Here is a 25,481-nt window from a genome sequence, read left to right as displayed (position 1 = left end):
GGCATGGGTAGTAGTCCTTACTCCTGGTGGAAGAAATGCAACCAAAAGGTAGGTGTCATGGCAGGGGGGACTGGGCTCTCCAGCCTTGTTTGGCAATCAGTTTAGGAGTGGAGCCCCAAAAAGCGGACAGACTGAAGGTGTTCTTTGTACCAGCAGTTCCTGCAGCCAAGCTGGCTCCAAATGTACTAGCTTCTGCCTCTCCTTTGGGATCAACTAGCTGGGCCAAGACCAGAACCTTGATATATGGGCAAATCAAGTGTCTCCATATTAACTTCCCAGGCCATTGCAGCTAAAACTAAATGGAGAGCATACTCCACCTTTGTTACTTGCATGAGCGCAACACAGAAGAGGGCAGTCATGGGTTATAAGATCAACACAATTGGTGGAGTAGAGCACCATGGGTCACCTTTGTCAGTGGGAGGAACCAATTGTGTTTCACTGGTCAGCTACCACCCGCCTTACATGGGCACCCCCAGCCATTAAGGTGCTAACCTGCCATGGTCTACCTGCTTCATTTGGTGTGTGGGGCTAAACCAAAAGTAAAAAAAGAGAATCAAGGACCAGGCAACAAGAAAAGAAATATTAAAACCTTGCAGCTGGGAAGCTGCAATGTCAGGATGATGTGTCTTGACATGAATGACAATTTACAGATGACAGATAATATCCAGAAGGCCACAATGATTGATCAAGAGCTGTAAAAACTTAATGTTGACATTGCAGTCTTTCAGGAGAGCATATTAGCTAACTCAGTCCCCATTCATGAGGCCAACTATACCTTTTTCTGGGAAGGTAAGACTGCAGAAGATATTCACGTACATGGGGTCGGATATGCAATTTGTAATAGGTTGGTCAAAACCATTGAGACCCCCACTGGAACATCAGATTGCATCATCTCACTCTGACTACAATCAACTGACGGTTTTGTTAACATCATTAGCACCTATGCACCAAAGGCAAGTTCAGATGGTAAAAATAACTTCTATGATGCTCTACAAAAAATCATTCAGCAGCTACCATCAAACAAGAGGCTTCTCCTCCTAGGGGATTTTAATGCTTGAGAAGGTGCAGTTCATGACTCTAGGCCAACATACCTGGGACATCACTGCATCAGGAAAATGAATGAAAATGGCCAATGTCGTCTCTAACTCTGCACCTTAAACCACCTGTGTATCACTAACACCTACTTTGTGGGAAAAGAGCATCAAAAAGTACCATGGAGATACTCACAATCTGGCCACTGCCATCCATAAGACCTCATGATCACCAGAAGAAAAGACGTGCCCAGTGTACAATATACCCAAACTTATCACAGTGCAGATTATGACACAGACCACTCCCTTATTAGCAGCAAAGTGAAAGTGATACCAAAGAAGCTGCATAGAGGCAAGCATAAGAGTCAGTCAAGAATTAACATACACAGCACAGAAGTCCAAAGCAAGTGCCTTGACTTTCAAAGAATCAAGGAAATCCCAGGACATCATTCTCCCATTGTACTCAGCCTTGGTGAGGCTGCAGCTGGAGTACTGCGTCCAGTTTTGGGCTCCACAATTCAAAAAGGATGTGGAGAAGCTTGAGAGAGTCCAGAGGGGAGCCATGTGCATGATCAGAGGTCAGGTAAACAGACTATATGATGAGAGGCTGAGAGCTATGGGACTTTTCAGCCTGGAAAAGTGCAGGCTCAGGGGTGATCTGATTGCTGCCTATAAGTTTATAAGGGGTACTCACCAGGATCTGGGGGAAAATCTGTTCGCCAGAGCGCCCCAAGGGATGACAAAGTCCTCCAGGACTGTTTCAGGCTGGACATAAGGAAGAACTTCTTTACTGTCCAAGTCCCCAAGGTTTGGAATAGACTGCCGCTGGAGGTGGTTCAAGCACCTACTTTGAATGCCTTCAAGAGAAATTTGGATGTTTATCTTGCTGGGATCCTATGACCCCTGCTGACTTCTTGCCCCTGGGGCAGGGGGCTGGACTCAAAGATCTTCTGAGGTCCCCTCTAGCCCTAATGTCCATGAAAGCTATGAAATATGACCTTTGAGCTAGCTAAGTCTGCAAAAGCACGAACTGCAAATGCTGAAGGAACTTGGAATGGACTAAGAACAGTCCTCCAGGAAACAGCCACAGAAGTATTTGGGAAAAAGAAATTGTCAAATAAAAACTGGTTTGAGGCACACTTGGAAGAGATGCTACCACTTATTCATAGTAGCTAGTAGCTAGGGTCAGGAGGGACCTGAACAGATCATCTAGCCTGACCCCCTGCCATAGACAGGAATGAATGCTGGGTTCACAAGACCCAAGATAGGTGATCGTCCAACCTCCTCTTAAATATGCCCAAGGTAGGGGTGAGGACCACTTCCCTGGGAAGTTGGTTCCAGATTTTGGCCACCCTAACTGTAAAATATTGCCTTCTGATCTCCAACCTAAATCTATTCTCCATCAGCTTATGACCATTGTTCCTCATCACCCCAGGTGGTGCTGGGGAGAAAAGAGCTCTGCCTATTTGCTGTGGTGTCTCCAGTCTTCCTGCAAAGTGACGTCTCCAGTGGCGTCTGTCACCGTCCCGGACTGGAGATGCCACTTTGAGCCCGCCACCGTCCTGGGCCACGAGAGCCAGATGCGTCCCAACACAGTGATCCCCAAAGAGGAGGCCAAGAAGGTCGTGATTGTGGACGTTACCATCCCCTTTGAGAAATGGCGTCAAGCCTTCACCGACGCCCAGGCTCGCAAGCAGGAATAGTACGCCCTGCTGGATGACACCCTGAGGGGCCGCAGCTAGGACGTGACGGTCGACGTTCTCATCATGGGAACGCTCGGAGCCTGGGACCCCAGAAACGAGAGCGTCCTGAGTGTCTGCCATGTCTCCCGCCACTATGCCAAGCTCATGCACTGTCTCATGGTGTTCGGCACCATCCGTTGGTCCTGTGACATCTACGTGGAACACATCACGGGCCACTGCCAGTACACCGACCCCACCAGATGAACCGCCGCCAGACTGGACCCAGAGGGGACCGCCTGAACCGCCCCCCGACCCGCACATATTGGACCTTCACTGGTCTGCAGAGTAGCGTCTTGTCTTCCTGGAGTGATGGAAGCACCAGTAGGTGAGTAAAGCAGCATGGTGGGAGAAATTGCCAGAGGCACTGGCACAAAGCTCAGAGGCAGAAACTGCCCTCACCTCTCGAGCTGGCCAGGACCTGCATTCTTGGATTTCGATACACGGTAAGAACACTTGTTAAAGCTAAAAACATAGCCTACCTGAAATAACCAGAATCCAACAGAAAGTTCCAAAGCTAAGCTGAAACATGCCAGGGCAATGATACAGAAAACAGTCAAACACTACACAAGCCAGTACTGAACTGACCTATGTCAAGAGATACAGTTTTCCTCAGATGAAGGAAACCTGTGAATTATGTATGATGCCCTGAAAAAAGCTCCTGGCCCAACTGTCACTAAAGTTGTCCCCCTCAAGTCTCAAGATGACAAAGTAAAAATCACTAACAAGAACAAGCAGATGTCATGCTGAGTCGAACATTACTTAGAGCTTTACTTCCATGAAACAGACATCTCAGAAGAGGCACTGGATCAACTTCCAACTCTAACTGTGCTGGCACAGCTAAACAAAGAACCTACAGGTGAAGAACTTAGCAAAGCCAGAGACTCTCTAGCAAATGGAAAAGCACCAGGGGAGGATGGCATCCCAGAACAGTTTCTCAAGTGCAGGAAAGCTAGTCTGCTACCACATCTTCATCAACTACTAATGTGCTGCTGGAAGGAAGATGAAGTACTCCAAGTCATGCATGATGATGCTAACATCATCACTCTCTACAAAAACAAAGCAGGTAAGGGTGACTACAACAACTATAGGGGCATCTTCCTCCTCAGCATCACAGAAAAGGCTTTTTCCAGAGTCATCTTGAAACACTTGCAACAACTTGCTGACTGCGTCTACCCAGAATCACAGTGTAGATTCACAGAGCAGGGAGATCAACAGTGGACATGATAGCCTCCTTACTAAAACTGCAAGAAAAATTCAGAGAACACAATAAGTCACTGTACGTAGCATTTGTTGACCTGATGACAGCTTTCAACACTGTCAGCAGTGCAGGTTTGTTCAAGGTCCTGGTAAAGACTGAATGCCCTGCAATGTTACTCAGCATGATACACTCCTTCTATGAACACATGCAGGCCACAATTCAGTTTGATGGATCGACCTCTGAAAGGTTTGAGATGAAGAGCGAAGCAAGGTTGTGTTCTGGCACCCACATTCTTTGGAATCTTCTTTTCTAGGCTGCTGCACTACGTTTTTGATAACTTGAAGGAAGGCATATACCTTCAAAAGATCAGATGGGAAACTCTACAATCTCACGTGTCTAAAGGCCAAGATAAAAGTGAGGCACATACTTATTAGGGAGCTCCTTTTTACTGACAATGCTGCACTCACCACCCATGAAGAAAGGCAACTACAAATACTCATGAATCACCTCTCCCATTCTTGCAGGATGTTTGCCCTACCATCAGCATCAAGAAGACTGTTGTTCTAGGACAGGGTGTTCACCAGTCATCATCTACCAGCCTGGGCAACACCACTTGAGGCAGTGAACAAATTCTGCTTCCCTGTATCCACAGTGAGTGTCAACCTATCACCTGACAAATTGCTAAATGTGCATATTGGAAAAGTAGCTACCACTTTCAGTAAGCTCTCCAAATGAGTCTGGAACAATGCAAAACTCACAATCAAAACTAAGCTGTTTGTATACGAAGACACGGTCAACGTATGAATATCAAGAAAAGAAGCTGAGCAGCTTCCACCTATGCAGTTTGCAACACATCCTTGACATCAAGTGGCAAGACAGAATCACCAATAGAGAGGTCATTGCCAAAACCAACCATCACTGCACTACTCAAACAGCAACGTCTACACTGGCTTGGCCATCTTTGCAGGGTGGAAGATGGGCGCATCCCAAAGGACATCCTGTATGGGCAACTGCAGATTGGGAGAGAACGATAGGGCACCAGAAATCGCTCTTCAACGATGTCTGCAAGAAGGATATGAAGGCTTTTGGAATTGACCTAAACCTTAACAGGAGACAGGACAAAGTGGCACTCCCTTCTCAATCATGGAGTCCAACATCACGACAAGAAATGGTCACTTGAATTGCAACAGAAACGCGACCAAAGGAAATCGCCCATCAGTACAGTAGCCCTTAATGCCATGTATACTTGTGAGCACTGTAGCAGGACCTTCAAGTCTAACATTAGTTTTTACAGGCACAAGAGAAAATGCACCACTAGTCAATCAAAGGAAGTGATTCTTAAGCTCTGTTCAGCACTAGTGAGGCCTCCCCTGGAGTACTGTGTCCAGTTTTGGGCCCCACACTTCAAGAAGTATGTGGATAGTGTGGAATGAATCCAGCACTGGACAACAACATTAATCAGGGGTGAGACAAGACATTAACCTGGGAGACAAGACTTATGAGAAAAGGCTGAAAGAACTAAGTCTATTTAGCCTAGAGAAGAGAAGACTGAGAGAATTTGTTTACAGTTTTCAAATACCCGAAGAATGATTACAGAGAAAATGGAGATGGGCTTTTCTCTGTGGCTATAGGGGACAGGACCAGCAGCAATGGCCTCAAGCTGCAGCAGGGAAAATTTAGGCTGGAGGTTAGAAGGAACTTTCTGACTATGAGGGTGGTCAAGCATTGAAACAGGCTACCCAGAGAAGTTGTGGAATCTCCATCTTTGGAAACTTTCAAAAGCAGTTTAGACCGACACTTGGTTGGGATGGTTTAGTGAGGGATGATCCTGCCTTGAGCAGGCGGCTGGACTAGATGACCTTTATGAGGTCCTTCCAGCACCACTTTCCTATGGTTCTATGATCCCACAAGAAACTGAATGTCTGTAAGGGCAAACAGCTCTAAGCATAAGTATCAAAAGGAATATCATATAAATTGGACCCAGGTTTGGGAAAATAAAAGTTCTCAGAACCTCCACCAAAACATCAACTTTTGCTCCATATCCCCCTTATCCAATCAATGCTACGCTATAAAATAAACTTTGAATGACAGAGAAACAGGAGACCATTAATTCTAGTGGTTGTATATTACACTGAGTGTTCAGGTCATGTGGTGACCTGATGCCCTCTTACATGATGGTTTGTAGCAAGAACAGAAAATAAGAAAATAAGGCCTTGATACAACATTAATTGAAGTCAATGGGAGTTTTTTTTATTTTACATACTTGGGCATTGTATCAAGCCCCAAGTATGTATGGAATGAGCTGTACTCTGCCAGTCATTTACAGGCAGCACAGGTACTCAAGTTGTTGCCTGACACACCCTCTTATAAGACTGTTGCTTAAAATTTTATCATAATTAAACTATTCAGATTGAATTTCGCATGCCAGGTATCTGTCTCAGATCAATGTTTTCAACCTTTTCAAGATAAATGGTTTCCACCATTTCTGAAGACAGGCTTAAGGAAAATATATTGTTTATTCGTTTAAAAATGCTTCATTAACATTCTAGCAACTCCATTTTGGGGGGTCAAGGAATTGTATTTCTGGCCACACTGTCACCTTTGTATCACCTGCAATAACTGCCCCAAATTTGGTAAACTAGTAAACCTCAAAAATTCCCAAATTTACACACATTTAAGAGAAACTTCATAGGGTTTTGCAGCTGACATCTCTCAAGATTTTACCAGCATCAAATCTATTCTACTCCCTTATTGCTTCTCCATACAGATCAGACTGCACATATACAACCGCTGGAGTAAGCCCAGTACATGCTGAGGTTATAAAGACCGAGGAAACCTTCCTAGCAATTCATGAGCTGGGAGATTCATGGGCTCTTATCCCTCTTACTTGCACTCCAGTATCATGGAGGGTGAATCTCAAATACAAAGGGATGAGTAAGATGGATAAAGGTGAAAGGATGCATAGTATTGAAGAAATGGAAGGAACCAGAAGGGGTGAAGGAGATAGTGGGGGAGGGGTTGGGGATCAGGTTGGAGGTGGAAGAATAGAAGCCCCTGGAAGGGAACATGGAAAACAAAGGGCCAAAGTTGTGGGGGAAGATAGCAAGGGGGGGAGGACAGCAAGAAGGGAGGGAGAAGAGTCAGATATCATGGGACAAGCAAGAACCAGGAAGGGACAGCAACAAAGGAGGGGAAAGATAAAAGCTGCAGTAGTAGGGGCAGAATGATCTGGAACCATATTTCTGCACATAACTGAAAACCATAATAAGAAGCATGTTTCAACCTCCTATTGGCAGGCCTATATGAAAAATGACACCTGACTATGGCTTCCAGTTATTCTGTCACCTCATCACAGAAGACTGCTCTGTGGATGTGAAAATCCCAAACCTACTAAAAATCACAGCCCTACTGAAAAGGCATGTGAGTGGTTTACACTGTGAACTTCTGATTCTCCATTTTGTAAGTTAAAAATGTAGAAAACTACATTTAAAAAGAAACCCAATAAAGCACTTTGAAGTCTGCAAAGTAAAGAATTCAAAAGCTGGAAGTTTCAAAAGTAAGGTAGCCAGTACCAGGAGGCTTCCTGTCTCATTCACTGCACAGCCTGAATGAGCATTTGCAGTTGTTCTTTTTATCTTCATCATTGTGTGCGTCACTCCATGTATTATTTAAGACACAAGATGCAAATCCCACACAAAATTCAGAACTATTAATTTCCTCACAAGATTCTCTATGTTGCCCTCATCATGAGATTTTAGTGAAGCATAAATGTTAATGAATTCATCTTTACAGCAACCGTCAGACAAGAAACTGAGGACAGAGATTAAAGTCAAAGTTAAATAATGTGTCCATTAATTTGGGGTGTCCAGTTTTAGCAACCTGTGACCTAATTTTGCAGAATACTTAACATTTTATAGTACCTGATACTTTTAGAGCAAAGACCCAATTTACAAAGAAGATACAGAATGCCTTAAGTTGAACAAGAAGAAAGAAAGAACACCAAATATTCACAGGAGGCGACTAGGTGACCTGCAAGCACTGCATAGGACTTGTGACAGAAGAAAGAACAGAATCCAATTTTCCACTTTTGCCCTTTTAATCATCAGGCTGTCCTTTTTCCTCCATAGTTGCCTACCTCATTCACCACAGACCTTAGGGTCAACAATCACAATCACTACACAGACCTGATTTATTCCCAGAGCATTCCCTTCTGTGTTCTAATAGAAGAAGACGGCCAGTGTAAAAAATAGTATTTGATCATGTAATTAAATAATGCTTCATAAGGCATGCTGACAAGGAAGGTGAATGCCTAGGAAACCTTAATTCAACATTTGGGGTACTCAACGTCACTAACAATGTTTTTTTATACACAGCTTTTACTTTCCTTTAATATAAGACATAGTAGAAGAATTGTTCAGTAAAGTGCAAAGACCCTGATAGTAGAGAAATGCAGGCTGCTCTGAATTCCAGGATATTACATCACGTTATGTTAAAACTAGAATGTATGGAAGAATTTGATTATGAGGTGATCCAGTAAAGTTCCTTAAATCTTGTAGTATCTCTCAACAATACTATAGACAGTGGAATTGGACTGAGAAGAGAGCATGCAAGAGGTACCACTGGTCTGTCTATAATATCTAGGTGAAATCAGTGAACAGTACTGACTCAGTCATTCAGTAGTCTCCCTACAGAATCTGGCTAAAGCAGTGACAAGAGGCCATGAGGCCCAGTAAGCTGAGACAGGATCTGATAGATGTTCTGGGGCTCAAGAAGAGATCTGAAACCTGTATTGCAGCAGAAATGCTGTCACAAGCTGTTGCCTAGAACTGACTTTGTGAAGTCCCTAACTTGTGTTAACATGACAGTGTTCTCGTGCCAGTGAATATAGCAACTGGCAGAATGCCTTAAAGACGAAGTTCAAAGTTGAGGCAAGAGGCCTTTTATTAAGCAAATCTTTAGAGGCAGGGTTTCTGTCTAAGTATAAGCACACTTTTAATTAAAAATCTTGATCCATCGCCTGACTAGTACATCCTATTGATGACAGAAAATGGAAGTTGTTTTTCCATGTTTTCTTTTCCATTTAAATAGTGTTGAAGAGCAATTCTATGCACCCTGTACTTCAGGAAGAACATATGTAGCTATTTATGTGAATTCTTCTTACAGTATCATGCAGGATGCTACAAAGGAGGAACTGAAGGAAAAAGTGGGCCTCTGCCATTTGCATGCAGTTGTAAATGAACTAATAAAGCCAATTTTCATATACAATTAACATACGTGACCAATTTCAACTAACACCTCCATAATTGAGGGAAATAGTCATTTAATATTTAATAACTCCTCAGATTCAGGAGCTATATAGGTCATTTTCATTATAAATCTCCATTTATCAATGCTATAATAAGAAATACAGGGGGGAAACAACCAAAAGAGAAGTAACTACTATAAGAAGTTCCTAAGCATGCTATAGGACTTGATCTAAAGCCTACTTAAATCAGAACAAAACCACTATTGATTTTGATGGGCTTTGAGTTTTGTGCCTTCAGACATTTGTGGGTATGATCAAGGTTTTGAGGCTAAATCTGGTGTCTGTTAGGAGAAGGAAGAAGGGAACAGAACTTTCAGGCACAATGCCTGAAATACTGTAGGAAAGGTAAATGGCAAAACATCATTTTAAAAAAGAACATTTTCTCATGCTGTTACATGTCAGATAAAACCTACAGACCCTTGAGTGAGCAATTAATTTATATAAGCGTATACTGAAAGCATAAAGGAAGGCTTTTTTGTTTATATTGCTATTATTCAGAACTTAAAACTGGACTGTTAACACTATATTATAACAGCTAAGTGAATACATATAAATTCCATTACTGTGCAGAAAGTTTAATGTACTTACACATCCGTGGGCACTGTGATAACATTAAGTCTGTAATTCAAAAATGGACTGGCAATTTCAATATGCTGTTCAGATTTCTTCACTATAGGCTCTGAAAAAAAATGTTGTAAAGCCTCTTATGTGTGCTAAGTAATGAAACAGTGACATTGTTCAAAGTAATATTCACAAATAAAGGTTAATACCAGGCTATTCTTGGTATAATTCAAGCTAAGATGTGGCATATTAGAAAAGTACATAACTTGTTAAAGTTCCAATTCATTATACTTTTTGAAAAATAATTTATTTTTGGACATATGCTTTACAGAAGATTTGAATGCACCAGGAGTTTTGAAATATGATTTCACAGTATCATTTCTGTTCATGAGATCCGTTTAAAACCTTCATTACAGCTGACTTGCTCTAATAGTAGCCTGAAAGCAATCAAACCAATAGGACCAAATCTTGATAGCATTGTTCAATTTTTATTTAATTCTAGCAAGAACATTCCAGCTGAGCTCAATAAAGTTTGACTAGTTAAGGTATTAGATTTAGATAGATGCACTGAAAAATGTACGTAAAGCATAAAATAAATATAATAAAATACTTAATGTGTAAAAAAAAGTCTTCATTCATACCAAGATCTGCATGAATGCTGGGTCAGATTCTAATGCTGAAAATCCATTAATGTATCCACCGTTTTAGTACACTGTAATCTGACCATTAAGACTGAGTCATAAAAAAGCACCAAGGAAGAAGAGGACCAATCCACCTTTTGCATTAATAGTTTTTCAGGGCCTCTAGTAGGGTTCCTAGGACACTTGGAACCACTTGTATGTATAAGTATTACTTTTATATCAGCCCTGGTTTGATCAATCTGAGTGCCCTTGCGTGCAAGTGTTCACAGGGCTTAGGTCACCCTAAAAATGGGATGCCTGATAAGAAGTTATTCACTTCAGTGGTAAACTAACTTTAGATCAATAAGGGGTAGACCTGACCTAGTGAATGCCTGCATGCATTCACAGCACAGCCCCGGGGCTGGGAAATGCCAGCCACACACCACAGCCCCAGGGCTGTGCTGTTCTCCCCACACACCCCGTCCCAACCTTGACAGGGCTATTTTTAACCCTCCCCCGCCAATAACCTCCCCTCCAGACAGGGTAGCTCCTCCTGCAGACCTGCTGGCTCTCTTCAGCAGACCTGCCAGCCCCTACTGGATGTGCCAACCTCCTCCCAGCCCCACCAGTCCCCCCCTTTCCTCTGGCTGCTCATGCCACGCCCAACAAATGGCAAACCCCAATGCCACTCCTGGTTTAGGTGGCCTAAAATAAGATGCTTAAACCTCAGGCAGGCCCCACAAATGCTTGTTTGCCCCCTGGTAGTGCTAGGAAAATATGACATGACATACAGCTGTTCAAGTGCCCAGTCATCCACAGTGCTACAAAGCAGAGCAAGAGCATGTACTGTATGTGTACAGAAATTTCAGAGTGCTTTGTGGAGGACCTGAGCTAGCTTTTGTACTAGAAGCAGTATAGGCATATTGGTGCAGTATTCTGCCTGATCTAATTACCCTTCTTCTTAAGGATAAAATGTTGCCTAAAGTGACTATCCTGTATTCGTTATGATCTGGCTTATTTTGTTGAATACAAAAGTTGTCAAAAGCATGTCTAAAGCTAGCTTGGGTATCCATCCCCAAGCAATGTAGTTATCCCCTAAAACACAGACCAATTCTAAGGGTATATTTACCTTAATATTTAGGGTTGATCAAGGGCAACTTTCACTCAAGCAGAGCCATATGAGCTACCACTCTCCATCAATGTGTTATTTTGCAACCTTCCCCAAAACCATCTACATTATGCTTCTTGTTCCTCAGGGAGAGCCCTCCTAAGAATTTGTTTGTTGTCTCTCTTTCTGTACTTGACTAGGTACAACCAGTAGAGGGCTGGAAATCAAGAACAGGAAATCTAGAAATTGTTGACTGAAGATGTCCTGTTCTTATAGCCTGCAGTATCTTCCAAACATCCTGCAGAGAGAAGTGAACTAAGAGGGAGGCTCAGCTTTGTACCTAGAAATTTCAGGGTCAGGCAGCTACTACTGGATGTCAGTCTTAGAGTTTTTCAGTGTAGATGGTCTGTAGTTTAAATGGAGGCCATAAGGTCAACACTAACTCTCTGTACACAGATTACCTAGTATGTAAGGAGCCCCAATCCTGGCAGTAGGATTATTCACATACTTAAAGGTAAGTATATTTAAGTGCTTTTCTGACTCAGTCTCAGAATGCTCCTATAGCACTATTTATTTGCAGTTTTTGCCTTTTCAGTTAGGATGTGGCTAAGTCAATCACTGGCTCTCTCTAATGTAGGTTTGGGGATTTCTTAAAAACATTATGAGCTATCCTTCCTCTCAGACATAGACATACACCTGTATGAAAGAGTATGTGGATGGGAGAATAAGAGAGAAAAAGAAAAAGATAAAAAATAAGATGTTCATTCCTGGAATTATGCTAGAATTTGTCCAAATACACATTCATAATTGTGACACCAAAAACTTTAATGGGGATTTAATGCTAATTAAAAGTAGTTTGAGACTTGAAAAAGCAAACCTTGGGCTTCATCTGTCACAATAGTTTCTTTTTTTTGGCGGAAAAGTTTCCATTGAGGGATTGGTGATGGTTTTGGTGGCACTATCAAAGGACAGGACCTAGTTCTGGTCACCAGCACAGGATGACTATATATATGAGAAAGGCCATATTGCCTTAACTTCTCAGAAGAATCAGCCTACAAAACAAAGAGAGATCATCTGAATGAGGGCAAGATCTCTTTTCTAATAGACCTAAACAGTAAACACCAAATCTTAGTAAATATTTTTCTTTGGGTGATAAATAAGCAAGAAAAATTCAGTTGGCAACTTCTTTCCAAACATTTTCCAAACATTTTCTAGCAAAGATGACTATTCAGCAGAAAAGTATAATAGTACATTTATAAGTGTTTACATTTTTTTTTTACTTTTCATACTGAAATTTATGCTACAAAAGGTGTTTAGTTAATATAATATATATAAATGTATGCTTTCAGGCTCTTTTGATAAACACAAAGTAAAGTAGAATATAAAGCGAGAAAGGTTGACAACACTTTAAATATTTTCTTCTAAAGCACTGGCTTCTGCTTTATATTGAGTCATATAGTAAGGTACAGTTCTACTGAGAAACTGGTCATTTATGTGGTTTGTAAAAATCTCTATAGGGTAAAATGACTCCATGGCTATTTTTTTTCTTTAAATGGGATTAACCCTTAATCTCAATTTTTACTTTAGAAAACTCATTCATGTATAAAGTACTAAACTTGGCTCTTACAGTCAGAACTTTTAAGAACAGCTCTAGGCCATGGAGAGATGCAATGCTTGAAGTGCTCTGAACACCTCTGAAGTGCTTCAAATAGTGAACATAGAGCTATTCATAACTCAAGAAACACTTACCAGTGTAAGTGTTTCTTGAGTTATGAATATCCATTGTTTCTTGAGTTATGAATTTTACCAGTGTAAAATGACCAGTGTTTAAAAAACAATCCTCAAAAATTAGGAACATCTTTGAAGTACTTCCTTTTGAAACATTTCTTGAAAGTTCGGTATGCTCTAAGAAACAAGAAGGGGGGTTGCTCAGTCCTCCAGCATCCCAAAGTGCTTTGCTACCTTCCGTCCCCCATGAGGGGAAGGGGGAAGAGTGGGGTGGACCACCAGTGAGCATTCTCCTGTATGCTTAGCCATCCTCGGCAATCTGCAATGCCCAGGAGGCACAAGAAGAATCCTCTCTGGGTTCTGGGAGGTGGAACCTTCAGGACTGAGCAACCTGTGGCAGAGGGAGGGGTGGCAGGTGGAGGCCATACATCTGGATGGCACTAAAATGCTCCATATCTGAAGCATTTCAAATTGGAGTAGAATGCAAAACACTTAAAATGTACATCTGTCCATGACTTTATATATAGGATTGAGGGATGTTCATTCCATAAAAACTTACTGTCTAATATTTAAGCTATTCCTTCACTACTTAATGTTCAGTTTTAATATCTGTAGATATATTATCTGTAGATAATATTCACAGAAACTCTTCTATGTTTCTATTTTACAAACATAACTTTTAATGCTTAGTAAAGACATCACCAATTCTCTTTAAATGCACTTATCAGACAGCATTCTTCACCATGCCTGCTTATTGCCTGTTGTCCCTGTGACTATATAAACTAGAAATTCCACAAGATTACTGTGGCTATGTTTGTTGGCATGACTGAGAAGGGAGCAAATCAACTGAGAATGAAAAAAAAAATCGACAAACCATTTCATTTGACAATTGATTTGGACAGATAATTCATAGAAGAGGGGCCTGGTGGCATACATATTCAAACAGACATAAGTTATATTACCTGTGTTTAAAATGATTACAAGGGAACTATTCTAACTGTTTTACTGTAGAGGTTAGCAGTCAACTGTTGCCCAAAATACATCCTAGAACAGTTTTCAAATATTGATATTTTTTCTTTTCCTTTTTAAAAAAAAAAAACTTTCAGAAGGCAGCCAAATATAGCTACGGGATGCTATAGAAACACACTCCCTAACAAGGCTGGACAAAATAGAAAATGCCAAAATCTTTGGGGGAAGTGCTGACCCCCAATGAAGTCAATGACAAAACAACCATTGACTTCAATACAGCTAAGCTTTCATCCCAATAATTCAACTAATATTCCAAAATTTAATTATAGTCATTGGTAGATTCCTTAGACCAGGGGTCAGCAACATAGCCCGCAGGCAGGTTCTGGCCAGTGGAGCCACTGGATCCATCTTATGGGCTTTCTCTGTGCCCACGCCCATGATAAGCAGCAAGAAACTGCACTAGAGCCAGGCAACTTCCAGCTGTAGGCACTGCCACTACTGCTTTTTCCCTCTACTTCTAGCTTCTCCCCAGCTGTAATGTGGACACACCTTTTAGCTGGTGGGGAGCTGTTTCAGGGCCAGGGAGCTGCAAACTGCTGCTGCCGCCATTCTCTCCCCTGATTGTGCCGCCGCCCCCCCTCTCGCCCCCCCACTGCCCACAGTGCGAAGAACAGCAGCAGCAAAAGGGATGCAGCTTTCAGTTGCCCAGCCCTGGCTCAGCTCCACACTGGCTAGAAGCTGCACACATCCCAGTCCCCATTTCCCAGCTGGGGCACGAGTGCAGCTCCCAGGTGCCAGGCCCTGGCATGGGCACAAGCAAACGGGCCAGCCACTGACATCCTACAGCAGCTCCCCAGCCTGCATCAGCCCGAAGCTAGGTAGTCCTGGCTTGAGCCTTGAGAAAAGTTGCCAGCTCCAGCCTTAAACAATAAACGCAGCTTGAACTCAGCTTGCTCCAGTGATATCCAGAAAAAAATACTCTTGTTTCTCTAATTAAGTTCTCTTAAGCTGCATTCTCCCATGATTCATTATAAAATGACTATGTCAGACATCTAGTGACTTGTCAGTCTCACCCCATCTGGACTATCAAGCCTCTTTTTCAATAATCTCTTTGTCCTTAGAGACTGAGGACAAGTTTGGAAATCAGTTCCCTTAAGGCAGGAGAGAATGCAAATACTAAGCTACCACTTCCAAACTGCTTTCTGATGACTATTATTTTTTTATTACTATCTTAGATGCATCAGTGTAAAACAACTTGAATTATACGGTATAAAATTATAGATGACAAAGTGGTCCTTATAGTAACACAATATAATTTAAACAAAGAATATAATCCTGGAATCAAGTGGAATTAAACACCAATCTTTCAGAACATTTTAGAAAAATAACACCATACATTTCCTTATTCTATAAAGACTACTTGCATTTAAGTGGTCTAGCTGCCAGCTACAGAAATCAAATTGAAAAAAAGAATCTGTTTTTATTTCCGCAAACACAAGCTATTATTTCAAGAATGCTTTCCTCTATCGTTGTAAATAGCTTTTGGGTTGCTTGAATGATTAATTGCAAAAATAAATTCAAATTCCCGCTGCTTCTCCTCCCTCTACCCTCTGCCAAAGTATGGAATACTACATCTAGTATCCATTTACTTTCATCAGTCATGACATTCACAAGTTAAATGAACATTTACTGGCTATTTTCTGTTAATATATTATTTTATTAGAAAGTATACCTCAAATAATTAATTAATCTTCATTCTAAAATATATATTTGTTCACATTTTCTTATTTTGCTTTTTATAAATATTAATGTATTTAGTATAATTAAAGTAAGTCTTTAATTTAACAAGCTTTAGTCCAAATTTTCATGACCTCCATGACCATAAAAACTTTAAATAGAGGGAGTCAAGAATATAAAATTGACTAGATAAAAACTGACAACACTGACAAGTACAGGGTAATGCACTTGGGTAGGAAGAACCAGCAACACACCTACAGGCTGGGGAACTCCCTTCTCGCCAGCATTGAGACAGAAAAGGATCTTGGAGTCATCACTGATGCCACAATGAACATGGGCCGACAGTGTGGGGACGCAGTCAGAATGGCCAACCATACCTTGTTGTGCATCCACAGATGCATGTCAAGCAGGTCCAAGGAGGTGATCCTCCCCCTCTATGCGACACTGGTCAGGCCACAGCTGGAGTACTGCGTCCAGGTCTGGGCGCCGCACTTCAGGAAGGATGTGGCCAGCATGGAGAGGGTCCAAAGGAGGGCCACCCGCATGATCAGGGGTCAGCAGGGCAGGCCCTATGAGGAGAGGCTAAAGGACCTGAACCTGTTCAGCCTCCAAAAGAGAAGGCTGAGAGGGGATCTAGTGGCAGTCTGCAAACTAGTCAAGGGGGACCAGCAGGCATTGGGAAAGTCCCTGTTCCCCCGAGCAATCCCAGGAGTTACAAGAAACAACAGACACAAGCTAGCAGAGGGTAGTTTCAGGCTAGACATAGGAAGCGTTATTTCACTGTCAGGGCGGCTAGGACCTGGAACCAACTTCCAAAAGAAGTGGTGCTGACTCCTACCCTGGGGGTCTTTAAAAGGAGGATGGACGAACATCTGGCCGGGGTCGTTTGACCCCAGTACTCTTTCCTGCCACAGCAGTGGGTCGGACTAGATGATCTCCTCAGTTCCCTTCCGACCCTACCAACTATGAAACTATGAAAAACATAAATTATCAAGACTATGGTAGCGAAAAGGAAGACAATATAATTAAATGTTGAAGGCAGGCTAGATTTCCACCCTACAGACTAACCATAATATATATTAAGATACTATTACATATTAAGATACTTATTTTGTACACACACACATACACTTTCAAACTTTTGCAGGCTTCAGCCATGTTAGTCTTAATTTAATACTAACACAGCTAACTGCACCTCCAGGATTAAATGTATTCAGAAATAAACAAAACCAAATACACATTACCAGGTGATTTGTTCTTTGGTTATGAGTTTTTTTACAACATACATTTTATTAAATAAGAATCTTAGGCCCGCTATACACATTACAGATATTGTGCAATTGAACTGGTTAATTGTACAACTACCTTAAGAACAGCTGCGTGTGCAAAGTAGCTATCACAAGATAAAAGGCTCCAACAAGCTATAAAGTTAGACCTGAAAAATGTGTACTATGTTTATAGCTGGTTGCTATTGAGCTTTAATTTGCACATGTAGCAGGGTTTCCCCTGTGGCTCCCAGCTGCAGGGTTGCACTATGCCCAGCCTGAAACCCCTGAGCCCTGGGGATCGCAGCTGCTACTATCCCCAAAGCTTGGGGGTGCGCAAAACCCCAGGGCCCACATGCGCAGCTGGGACCAAGAGCCCCATCAGACACAGGACTCTTGCTTCCCGCTGTGCCTGACCCCCATGGCTGGAAGCCCCCTTAGCAAGGGGGGATCCAAGCTGTGAGAGCCTGCTTCTTGCCAATGCAGGGAAAGCCCAAGATTGGGCGAAAAGGCATGACTATGACTAGATCTAATGCACAGTCACACAATCATGCTTCCTGCCAAGCATGCCTGGTATGGCAGGAGGCGTGACTGTGTGGATCACACACTAATTCCAATCATACCTTTACCTGTACATGTAGAGGGGGCCTTAATTGTAAAACAGCTGTTATTTTTCTGACCATAAAACCTTACCATTTGTGCTAATGCAAAGATATTTTCGTCAAACAAATGAAGAGGTATACAGTTAGCATACACCACCATTTGTGGCTGTGTTGGCACTGAAGAGCCTAGAAAACAGAGACAGATATTAGAACTTCTGAGAACTGAACAAAGATAAAATAACTTTTGAAAAACATAACACCAAATGATTCTAATTCCCAGTGCAATACTATCCTTCTACAGTATGGTTGAAATATTACATTTGGGAGAGATGCTTAAAAACTACACAGAGGAATCTGTTAGAAAAGCCCTGCTGGTTTTTTTGTCCATGCCAGTTTTGCACACTAGCACCTTTTAAATACATTGTTTCACACAAAACATTGCAGGAGGACCTTCTTCAAAAAAGCTACAGGTCAAGAGATAACTTTTGGTCTTTGGGCTGGGGGAGATTTTTCTGGCAGATGCTAAGATAATAGTATTGTCATAGTAAAGAGCACAGTATAAACATCTAGACAGAACAGATAAAAATGTATAGACAGACAATTTCCATTTCTAATATTGGATCTTACAAAAATTAAAAAAAGACTTTAGGGAAAAATCTGTGAGAAGCATGCGAGACTTGAAATCACTGTGAAGGAAAGTTTAAAAGATATCATGACTCTGTAATATAGTTTTTAAATCATGGAGTACAAAACTGACTCAAAAACAAAGGGTTCATAATAAATTCCATAAAATGTCTTTTACGGACATGTTTTGTTCTTGTTCTGGTATTTCAGCCTGTAAGGAAGGCTAATGACTCTCCCATGCTTGTGGAAGATAGATCAGGGATGGGCAAAATAGAGTCCATGGGCCGGATCTGGCCTGCCAAGGGATTTTGTCTGGCCTGCGGCAGGGCCCTCAGCCCCAAGCAGCATAGGTGCAAAGAGAAGCCCAAGCTGTAGCATGTGTGGCTGGTTCTGGTGCCCCTGGGTACACAGCAGGCAGGGGCAGTGCAACAGCTAGACTCCGCCTTCTGGTAGTCCCCGCAGTGGCGGCTCCTTCTAGCTGCCACTGCCAGTGTCTGCCACTAGGGGGTGGGGGGAACCTGCCCTTGCTACCTGGCACCACAGCCCACCCCAAATGAAAGGGAATCAGTCTATGGAGTCTCCATGGAGACTGACCTGGGACCTGTGTGGGTCAGGTTTGCAGCTAGGCAAACGAGATGGAGCTATGGGTGGGCAAGGAGCAGTGTCCAGGAGCAGGATGCCTTTCCCCACCCACCTGTAGCCCCATCCCATCCACTCAGCCACATGCCCTGCCTGCGCAGGACCACAGGATCACCAGGTGGTGAAAGTGCAGGGCCAGGGACCAGGACAGAGCAGTGATTCACTCCCTGCATGCCCCTGCCTGTGGAACCAATGCCTGTTGCAGGGATATGCGGGGAGTGGCTTGTTGCTCTGCCTCAAGCCCCTTAGATGGGCATATCTATATATGTGTGTGCGTGAGTGTGTGTGTGTGTGTGTGTGTGTGTGTGTGTGTGTGTGTACATATATACACACACATACAATTTTCAAAACAAATAACATTTTAGTTTATACTGACAAGAAGTGGCTAGAAAATATGTGCAAGTGGACAGAGTATATAGCTTCCTCAGAGATTTCATACTCCAATGACCTGAAGGTTATGTGCAGATTCAAATCTATTTGAATAGCTCTGGTTCTTGAACAATCTTTCTAAAACTCTTTAAATTCAGCATCTCTGTCAAATACGTTGCTTGTGCATTAGAACTACTTTCCAGTTGGCCTTTATTATTTTTTTCCATATGTTTGTGACTCCAGTGCTAACCATAGCTGTTATGTTAGCTATGGGTTTCATTTATGTAAAAGCAAGGATGTCATCTGGGTGTGATCTCAGTCCCCTGCAGACATTTCTGATCTGCTACAAAAGCAGCACCAAAAGCTCCCTATGTACAACATGTTACAGAACAGTAAGTGCCATAAGTCATTCTAATCTCATCTCATGTGAGAAAACAAGTACTTCACTGACTACCAGGTGGAACCTAAAGCTGCAATCCCCAGTCCAGATGGGTTGTGAAATGACATGTCTAGGAGGCGCAGAATAAATTATTAGAGCGTGGAAATCATTAGCCAACTGCTGTATCATATCCACTTTATTCATATTAGTGGAATATTAAAAAGAAACTGCTTTTTAGAAATGCAACAATATTTGCTTATTTTTTCACTGTATTAAAATCCATCAGATGAAAATGTTATCTATGACACTTTATATGACACTAAGTATGCTGCTGACTAGCATAAAATCAAAGTCTGTGATTTTGGCTAAAACAGAAAACATTGCTAAATGTGAATTATTAGGTGAAATGTTTGCAGACCATGATATTGGTAAATGCTTAGATTCAGTACTGCCTATCATTAGATAGGTCACTGAGGACTTAAGAATTGCACAGTTAGCAGGAAAAGATGTCAGATCTTAGCAGGCACACCATTTTGCTCTTTTATAAATTCCGTCACAGAAAGGTAATATGAGCTATGCATTTGGACCAAACTGTCCCCCTTTACCATTGGAACATTACCAGAATTAGGTCAAGCAAGGCTTCTCCATTAAACTCAATTTAGAGGCCTGGCCAAAATTTTAGTGTGTGTATGTACGGTTTTAGAGGCATTTCCCCCTGTTCACAGAAACAGGATGTGTCTTTGTGTTGTAAGTATCTCAAAATGATAATACATACTTGAAAGATTTTCAATACTAATAATATTAGGTTCTAATTTCAATCTGTGACTGAAAACTTTATTCTGAATAGAAAAAAAGCAAAATGGTGAGAACAAAGTTCTTTTTGTACATAATAATCATCTTAGGTACTTATATGGCCCTTATTACTATGGTCTCTGTGTGCCTCATAATCCTTTAAAGTATTTGCATTTCTCCAACCACTTCAAAGAAGTGGAGAAATACTATCATCTCATTTTATACATGGGGGAACTGAGGCACAAAGAGACTGATTTACCCCAAATCACACCAGAAATCTATAGTAAAATAGTCTTCAAAGCCCTGCCTAGCCCCTTATCTATAGAAACATCATCCCTTTTGGGGCTGTTTGAGGTTATTAGAAACAGGGAGAAAAATAAAGAATTATCTAGAGCTTAGGCAGGGAAGAAGACTGGTGATTGCCCAGTATGCACAAGACAGGGCTAGAATCAAATGTAACTGGATACTGAGGATAGCAGATGGAATTATGAACTGCTGGGGGACACAGTATGCCAAAATGTAGGTTATTTCCATAAGGTGAGCAAACCCTTTGGTACCTGCCTTTACCAGGTGACATCTTTTCACTTTAAATAAGTATAAAACCTACTGATTAATTGTTAATAAGTTAAATGTGTTTAGTGATTAAAAATAACAATATTAACAGACTCAAGATACCAAGAGTTAAAACAACATAGGACAAATACTCAGAGTTCAATCATTTAAACAAGTTATTTTGCCATTTTAGAAACAAAATATATATTTGTTAGAAGTCATTAAATAGCAACCTAGATAAGTTCATCTCAATGGGTGCGTCCAGAGGAGCACTCACGTGCCACTTGCAGCATCTTAAACCCCCTTTGAGATGCTGCAAGCTGCATGTGTGGGAACACAAAAACAATCCCCATGCAGCAAATTTGCAGCATGGGGTAAAATTAGACCCCTGGATCCAGGAGGCAACCCCCCCACCGCCAAACAGTGGAGCAAGGCATGGCCCAGGACCGTGCCCTGAAGCATCTGGAGGCTCGCTCCTCCACAGAGATGCTCTGGTAGCCAACCAGAGCATCACTATGGCTGGCCCTTGCCCCAGTGCTGAAGCACTCTACCTGCCCATGCGGGGCAAACAGCAGTGCAGGCTGCAGGAACCTGGATCCGGCTTTGTGTCAGGTAAGTAAGATGGGTGGGAGGGAGGGGGGCTGCTGCCGGGTCCCAGCTCCCAGATTGCTCCCCCCACTCCCTAATCACTCCCCTGCACAGCCCCCACTCCCTCAATGCACCCCTGCCCTGCCCCCACTCTCCAATCACTTCCCTGCCCAGCCCCTGCTCCCCGATCACTCTCCTGCACAGCCCTCTCTCTGATCGCTCCCCTACCTTCCCCTGCTCCCTGATCACTCCCCCCGCTCCCTGCTTGCTCCCATGCCCGCCCCCCACACAGCCCACACTCACCAGCAGTAGCAGTGGTGGTCGAGGCCACTCGGGGCCTCATGGCAGAGCCTCCCCTGCACGGTGTGGGGCAGTGAGGGGCAGCAGGGATTGGCTCCAGCGACAGTGGCACCAGTGCTGCCACTGCCACATCACATGGGTGAAGCCTAGCTCAGCAGGGCACTGCCAGGTGCTGTCTGGCAGCTCCAGCTGTCCCCCAGAGGCTGGCACCACTCAGCCTGAGTGGCCCCAAGCTGCCAAACAGCCCGCAGCACCGCGTGGCACCCTGCCAGCCGGGTTGCACTCTGGCAATGCAGCAGTGGCAGCTCGGGTGCCAGGCCGCTGGGGCTGATCCCTGCTGTCCCCCACTGCACCGACAGCCCCTGCTACAGCCCGTGAGTACAGGGACGCTGGGGCCAGGCAGGGCAGGGATTGGGGGCTGGGACTTGTCAGGGGAATGAGGGGGGTGACTGGTGACTGGGGCCAGGCGGAGGGCCATGTGTCCTGCAGGAGGGAAAGTGGTAGCCCCTGCAGGGGGGCATGAGGTCCCTGTTGGGGGACTTTGGCCCCTGTTGGGGGGTTGTGGCCCCTGTTGAGGGACTGTGGGCCTATGGGGGTGAAGCCTGTGAGCTGTGGGGGGGCTATGCCCTGCAGGGGGCAGGGGACACTTCTGAGAAGCCCCCCATAGGCTTCCCCACACACACAGTCCCTCCACAATCCACCCACAAACCCCACACCTCCAAGCCCGCCCCCCCGACCGCTCACCCATGTATCTGGCCCTGTGGGTCAGGATTGAGGGGACTGGGTTGGGTGGTAGACTGTGGACTGTGAATGTCGGGGCAAGGGCAGGGGCAGAGCACTGGCATATCAGTGCTACTCAGTGCTGCACATCCTGATGAGTGAAGAGGGGAGGGGCAGCTCTGATTTTTCTATGACAAAAAAGCCAAAAGTCAATGCCAAACTGTATAGATATTTGGAATTTATTTTATTATGAGGATAGAGGCACTGGTAGGCTCCAAATTGCTTTACAACTGGAAATACATCAATAAAACATTGCCCAACTGATTTGATCGATCTCTCTCTCCCTCTCTCTATATATATGTTTAGTGGTCTTTTGTTTTACTTGGATTTGGGAGCATTTTACAGAGTGAGCTTGGGATTTTTTTTATCAAGGATTTTGTAGTTTTTTAAATAGGTAACACTAGAATTCCTCCTAATGAGGCAAGTGGCAGGACCCAGACAGAGGAGCCTGCTCAGAGCTGGCACCTGGGACCCAGCTGGAGGAGGCTGACCTCCTGTCCACTTGGGACCAGGAGGACATACTTTGACAGTTCAAAGCAGGCCACCACATTGAGAACATCTTCCAGGTAATAGGTGCCCAGATGGCTGGGAAGTGGCACACATGGCAGTAGTGCCCCCCGGCCCAGCCGCAGGCCACTGGCAGCTGGCCCAGACGGGCAGATGCCTCTAATGGCCATGCAGTCCCCATCCGGGCCTGGCAGGTGTGCAGCCTTAGGGCCACATGCTGTCACAGGTGGCAACAGGTCACAGCCAGGCAGCAGCCCCCACTGCCAGACTGCTGAAGTGAATATAGGGTGCAGGGAACTCTCAGGGATGCTTCAGCAGTCCAGCTGGCACAAGGGGTAGTGTCTCCAGGTACCAATTGGCCGGGCCCCAGAAGCTCCTGAGAGTGAGTAGACCTGAGCTACTTGCCAAGGCAGCTTTTTATACTGCTGGGGCCAGCACAGGTGCAGCCCCAGCCCCAGCTGCTACTGCAGCCCCAACAGGTGAAGCAATTCACAGGTGCTGGCCCCAGCCTCTAGCTCCCCCTGGCTACAGATCCAGAAGAAGCCAGGCAGGGTTATTTTGCCCCAAGGGGCACAATTCGCTCCATACCAAAGTGCATGTCTGAGCATGTGCGCTGAGGCAAAAAGCCCTGGTTCAAATTTGCACCACTTCTATTTGAGCTCCTAGACGCGCACGTGCCTGTATGTGTGGACATGCCCAATAAGTGCAGGATCAGCTTGTTTATATTCCTCAAGATTTCTCCTGGTTAAGTGAAATCTTGTTCAGATGGAAAATCAGTTTGATACTGCTTCAAGGAAATATGTTTTATGCCTCCCTCATAAAGAAAGAACTGTAATAATACTCTGTTCCAGGACATGCAAGAATTCATAAATCTTGTGCAACCATGATCGACTTTATGATTCAGTGTCTGACTCTTTTCTACACTGTTAATGCTCCATATACAAACAAAGCTGATCCATGCCCAGCTATTCTGTTTCTGTCTTTTATACTGTCAAGTCCTGTAAATTTTCTCTCTATGAACAGTATTTGATAGTGGATTGTTTCAGTTGTCGCTTTTAGATGTTCTTGTAGCTGGCCAATGACACACCTGTCATAGTGGACATTTTTAATAAATTTCCCACATATGGATAACTCTGGAGATGGACAGAAGGCAGGGCAGGGCAGCACCTTTTCTTAACTCATTCAGAAAGGCATGAATCTCCATAGCCTACAGACTACTTTGGTATATAACAAATTAGTCTGTAGCCTATGAAAGTTTATGTTTCTGAATGAGTTAGTCTATAAGGTGCCACCCTGAGCTTGCCTTCTACCTAACTTCAGACTAACATGGCTTACTACCTTTGAAGGTAAATTCATCAAGTCCTTGACAAATCCTGACATATTGTAAATCCATTATAATATTTTCTTAGGACATTTCCTTACGAACTGATATCATACAGAAGCAGCTTCAATTCATCTTTGATCCAAAACATACCAAAGATGAGTAGGTAATCATGGCACAAAAATAACTCAAATGCAAAGAACTGAATGTATCAAGAGAGCTACAAAGACCCACATTAATATGAGCAGTGCAGTGATATATTGGTCCATGGGATCAGCACCGGTGAAAGGAAAATTGACATTATCGGCAATTGGTGATTTTTGGCTGGTGTAGCTGATAATGTCACTGATAAATGCCACGTTGCATGTGCACAGCTGCAGCATTCATGTGGCCAGGAATACAGCCCGGCAGCTTGCAGGACAACATATAGCTGGTAAGTCTGTGGCGGGGGGAAGGGGCATGAGGGAGGGAAGGGGTGTGGGTGAACAGATCGAGGTCCCCACGGTGAGAGGGAATGGGGCTGGGGCAGAAGCAGGGGCTGCCCAGCTGGGGCAGAGCGCAGGACTGAGCCATGAGTGGTTGTCTGGGAGATACGAGGGGAATGAGGAGGGAGGTGGCTTCCAACAGCTGTGTGCATACCTGAGGGAGGGAATGGGAGGCATGTGCCCCCCGGATTTGTGTGTGGGGTGAGGGCAGGCTGCCCGCTGTAGGCTTAGGGCTGGGGGCTGCACTGGCCTCTTCCCAGTGGCGGGGCTAAACCAAAG

The 25,481-nt window shown here is 43.7% G+C and overlaps 1 protein-coding gene across 6 annotated transcripts in view; it reads right to left on the bottom strand.

Moving 5' to 3' along the window:
- Nucleotides 1–25,481, bottom strand: part of ADGB (androglobin) — a 286,810-nt gene that overhangs the window by 177,120 nt on the left and 84,209 nt on the right. For all 6 annotated transcript variants that reach the window (XM_006034315.3, XM_025216304.1, XM_025216303.1 and 3 more), the window contains 3 exons: nt 17,958–18,052; nt 12,443–12,617; nt 9,865–9,955 (listed from right to left, as the gene is read on the bottom strand). In XM_006034315.3, coding sequence (XP_006034377.2) covers nt 9,865–9,955; nt 12,443–12,617; nt 17,958–18,052 — 361 coding nt within the window. The remainder of the gene's footprint in view (nt 1–9,864; nt 9,956–12,442; nt 12,618–17,957; nt 18,053–25,481) is intronic.

This window comes from Alligator sinensis, unplaced genomic scaffold (genome assembly GCF_000455745.1).
Source record: "Alligator sinensis unplaced genomic scaffold, ASM45574v1 scaffold1494_1, whole genome shotgun sequence".
NCBI lineage: Eukaryota > Metazoa > Chordata > Crocodylia > Alligatoridae > Alligator > Alligator sinensis.
The sequence above is the reverse complement of the archived record's forward strand: the minus strand, read 5'-3'. Positions and strand labels throughout refer to the sequence as shown.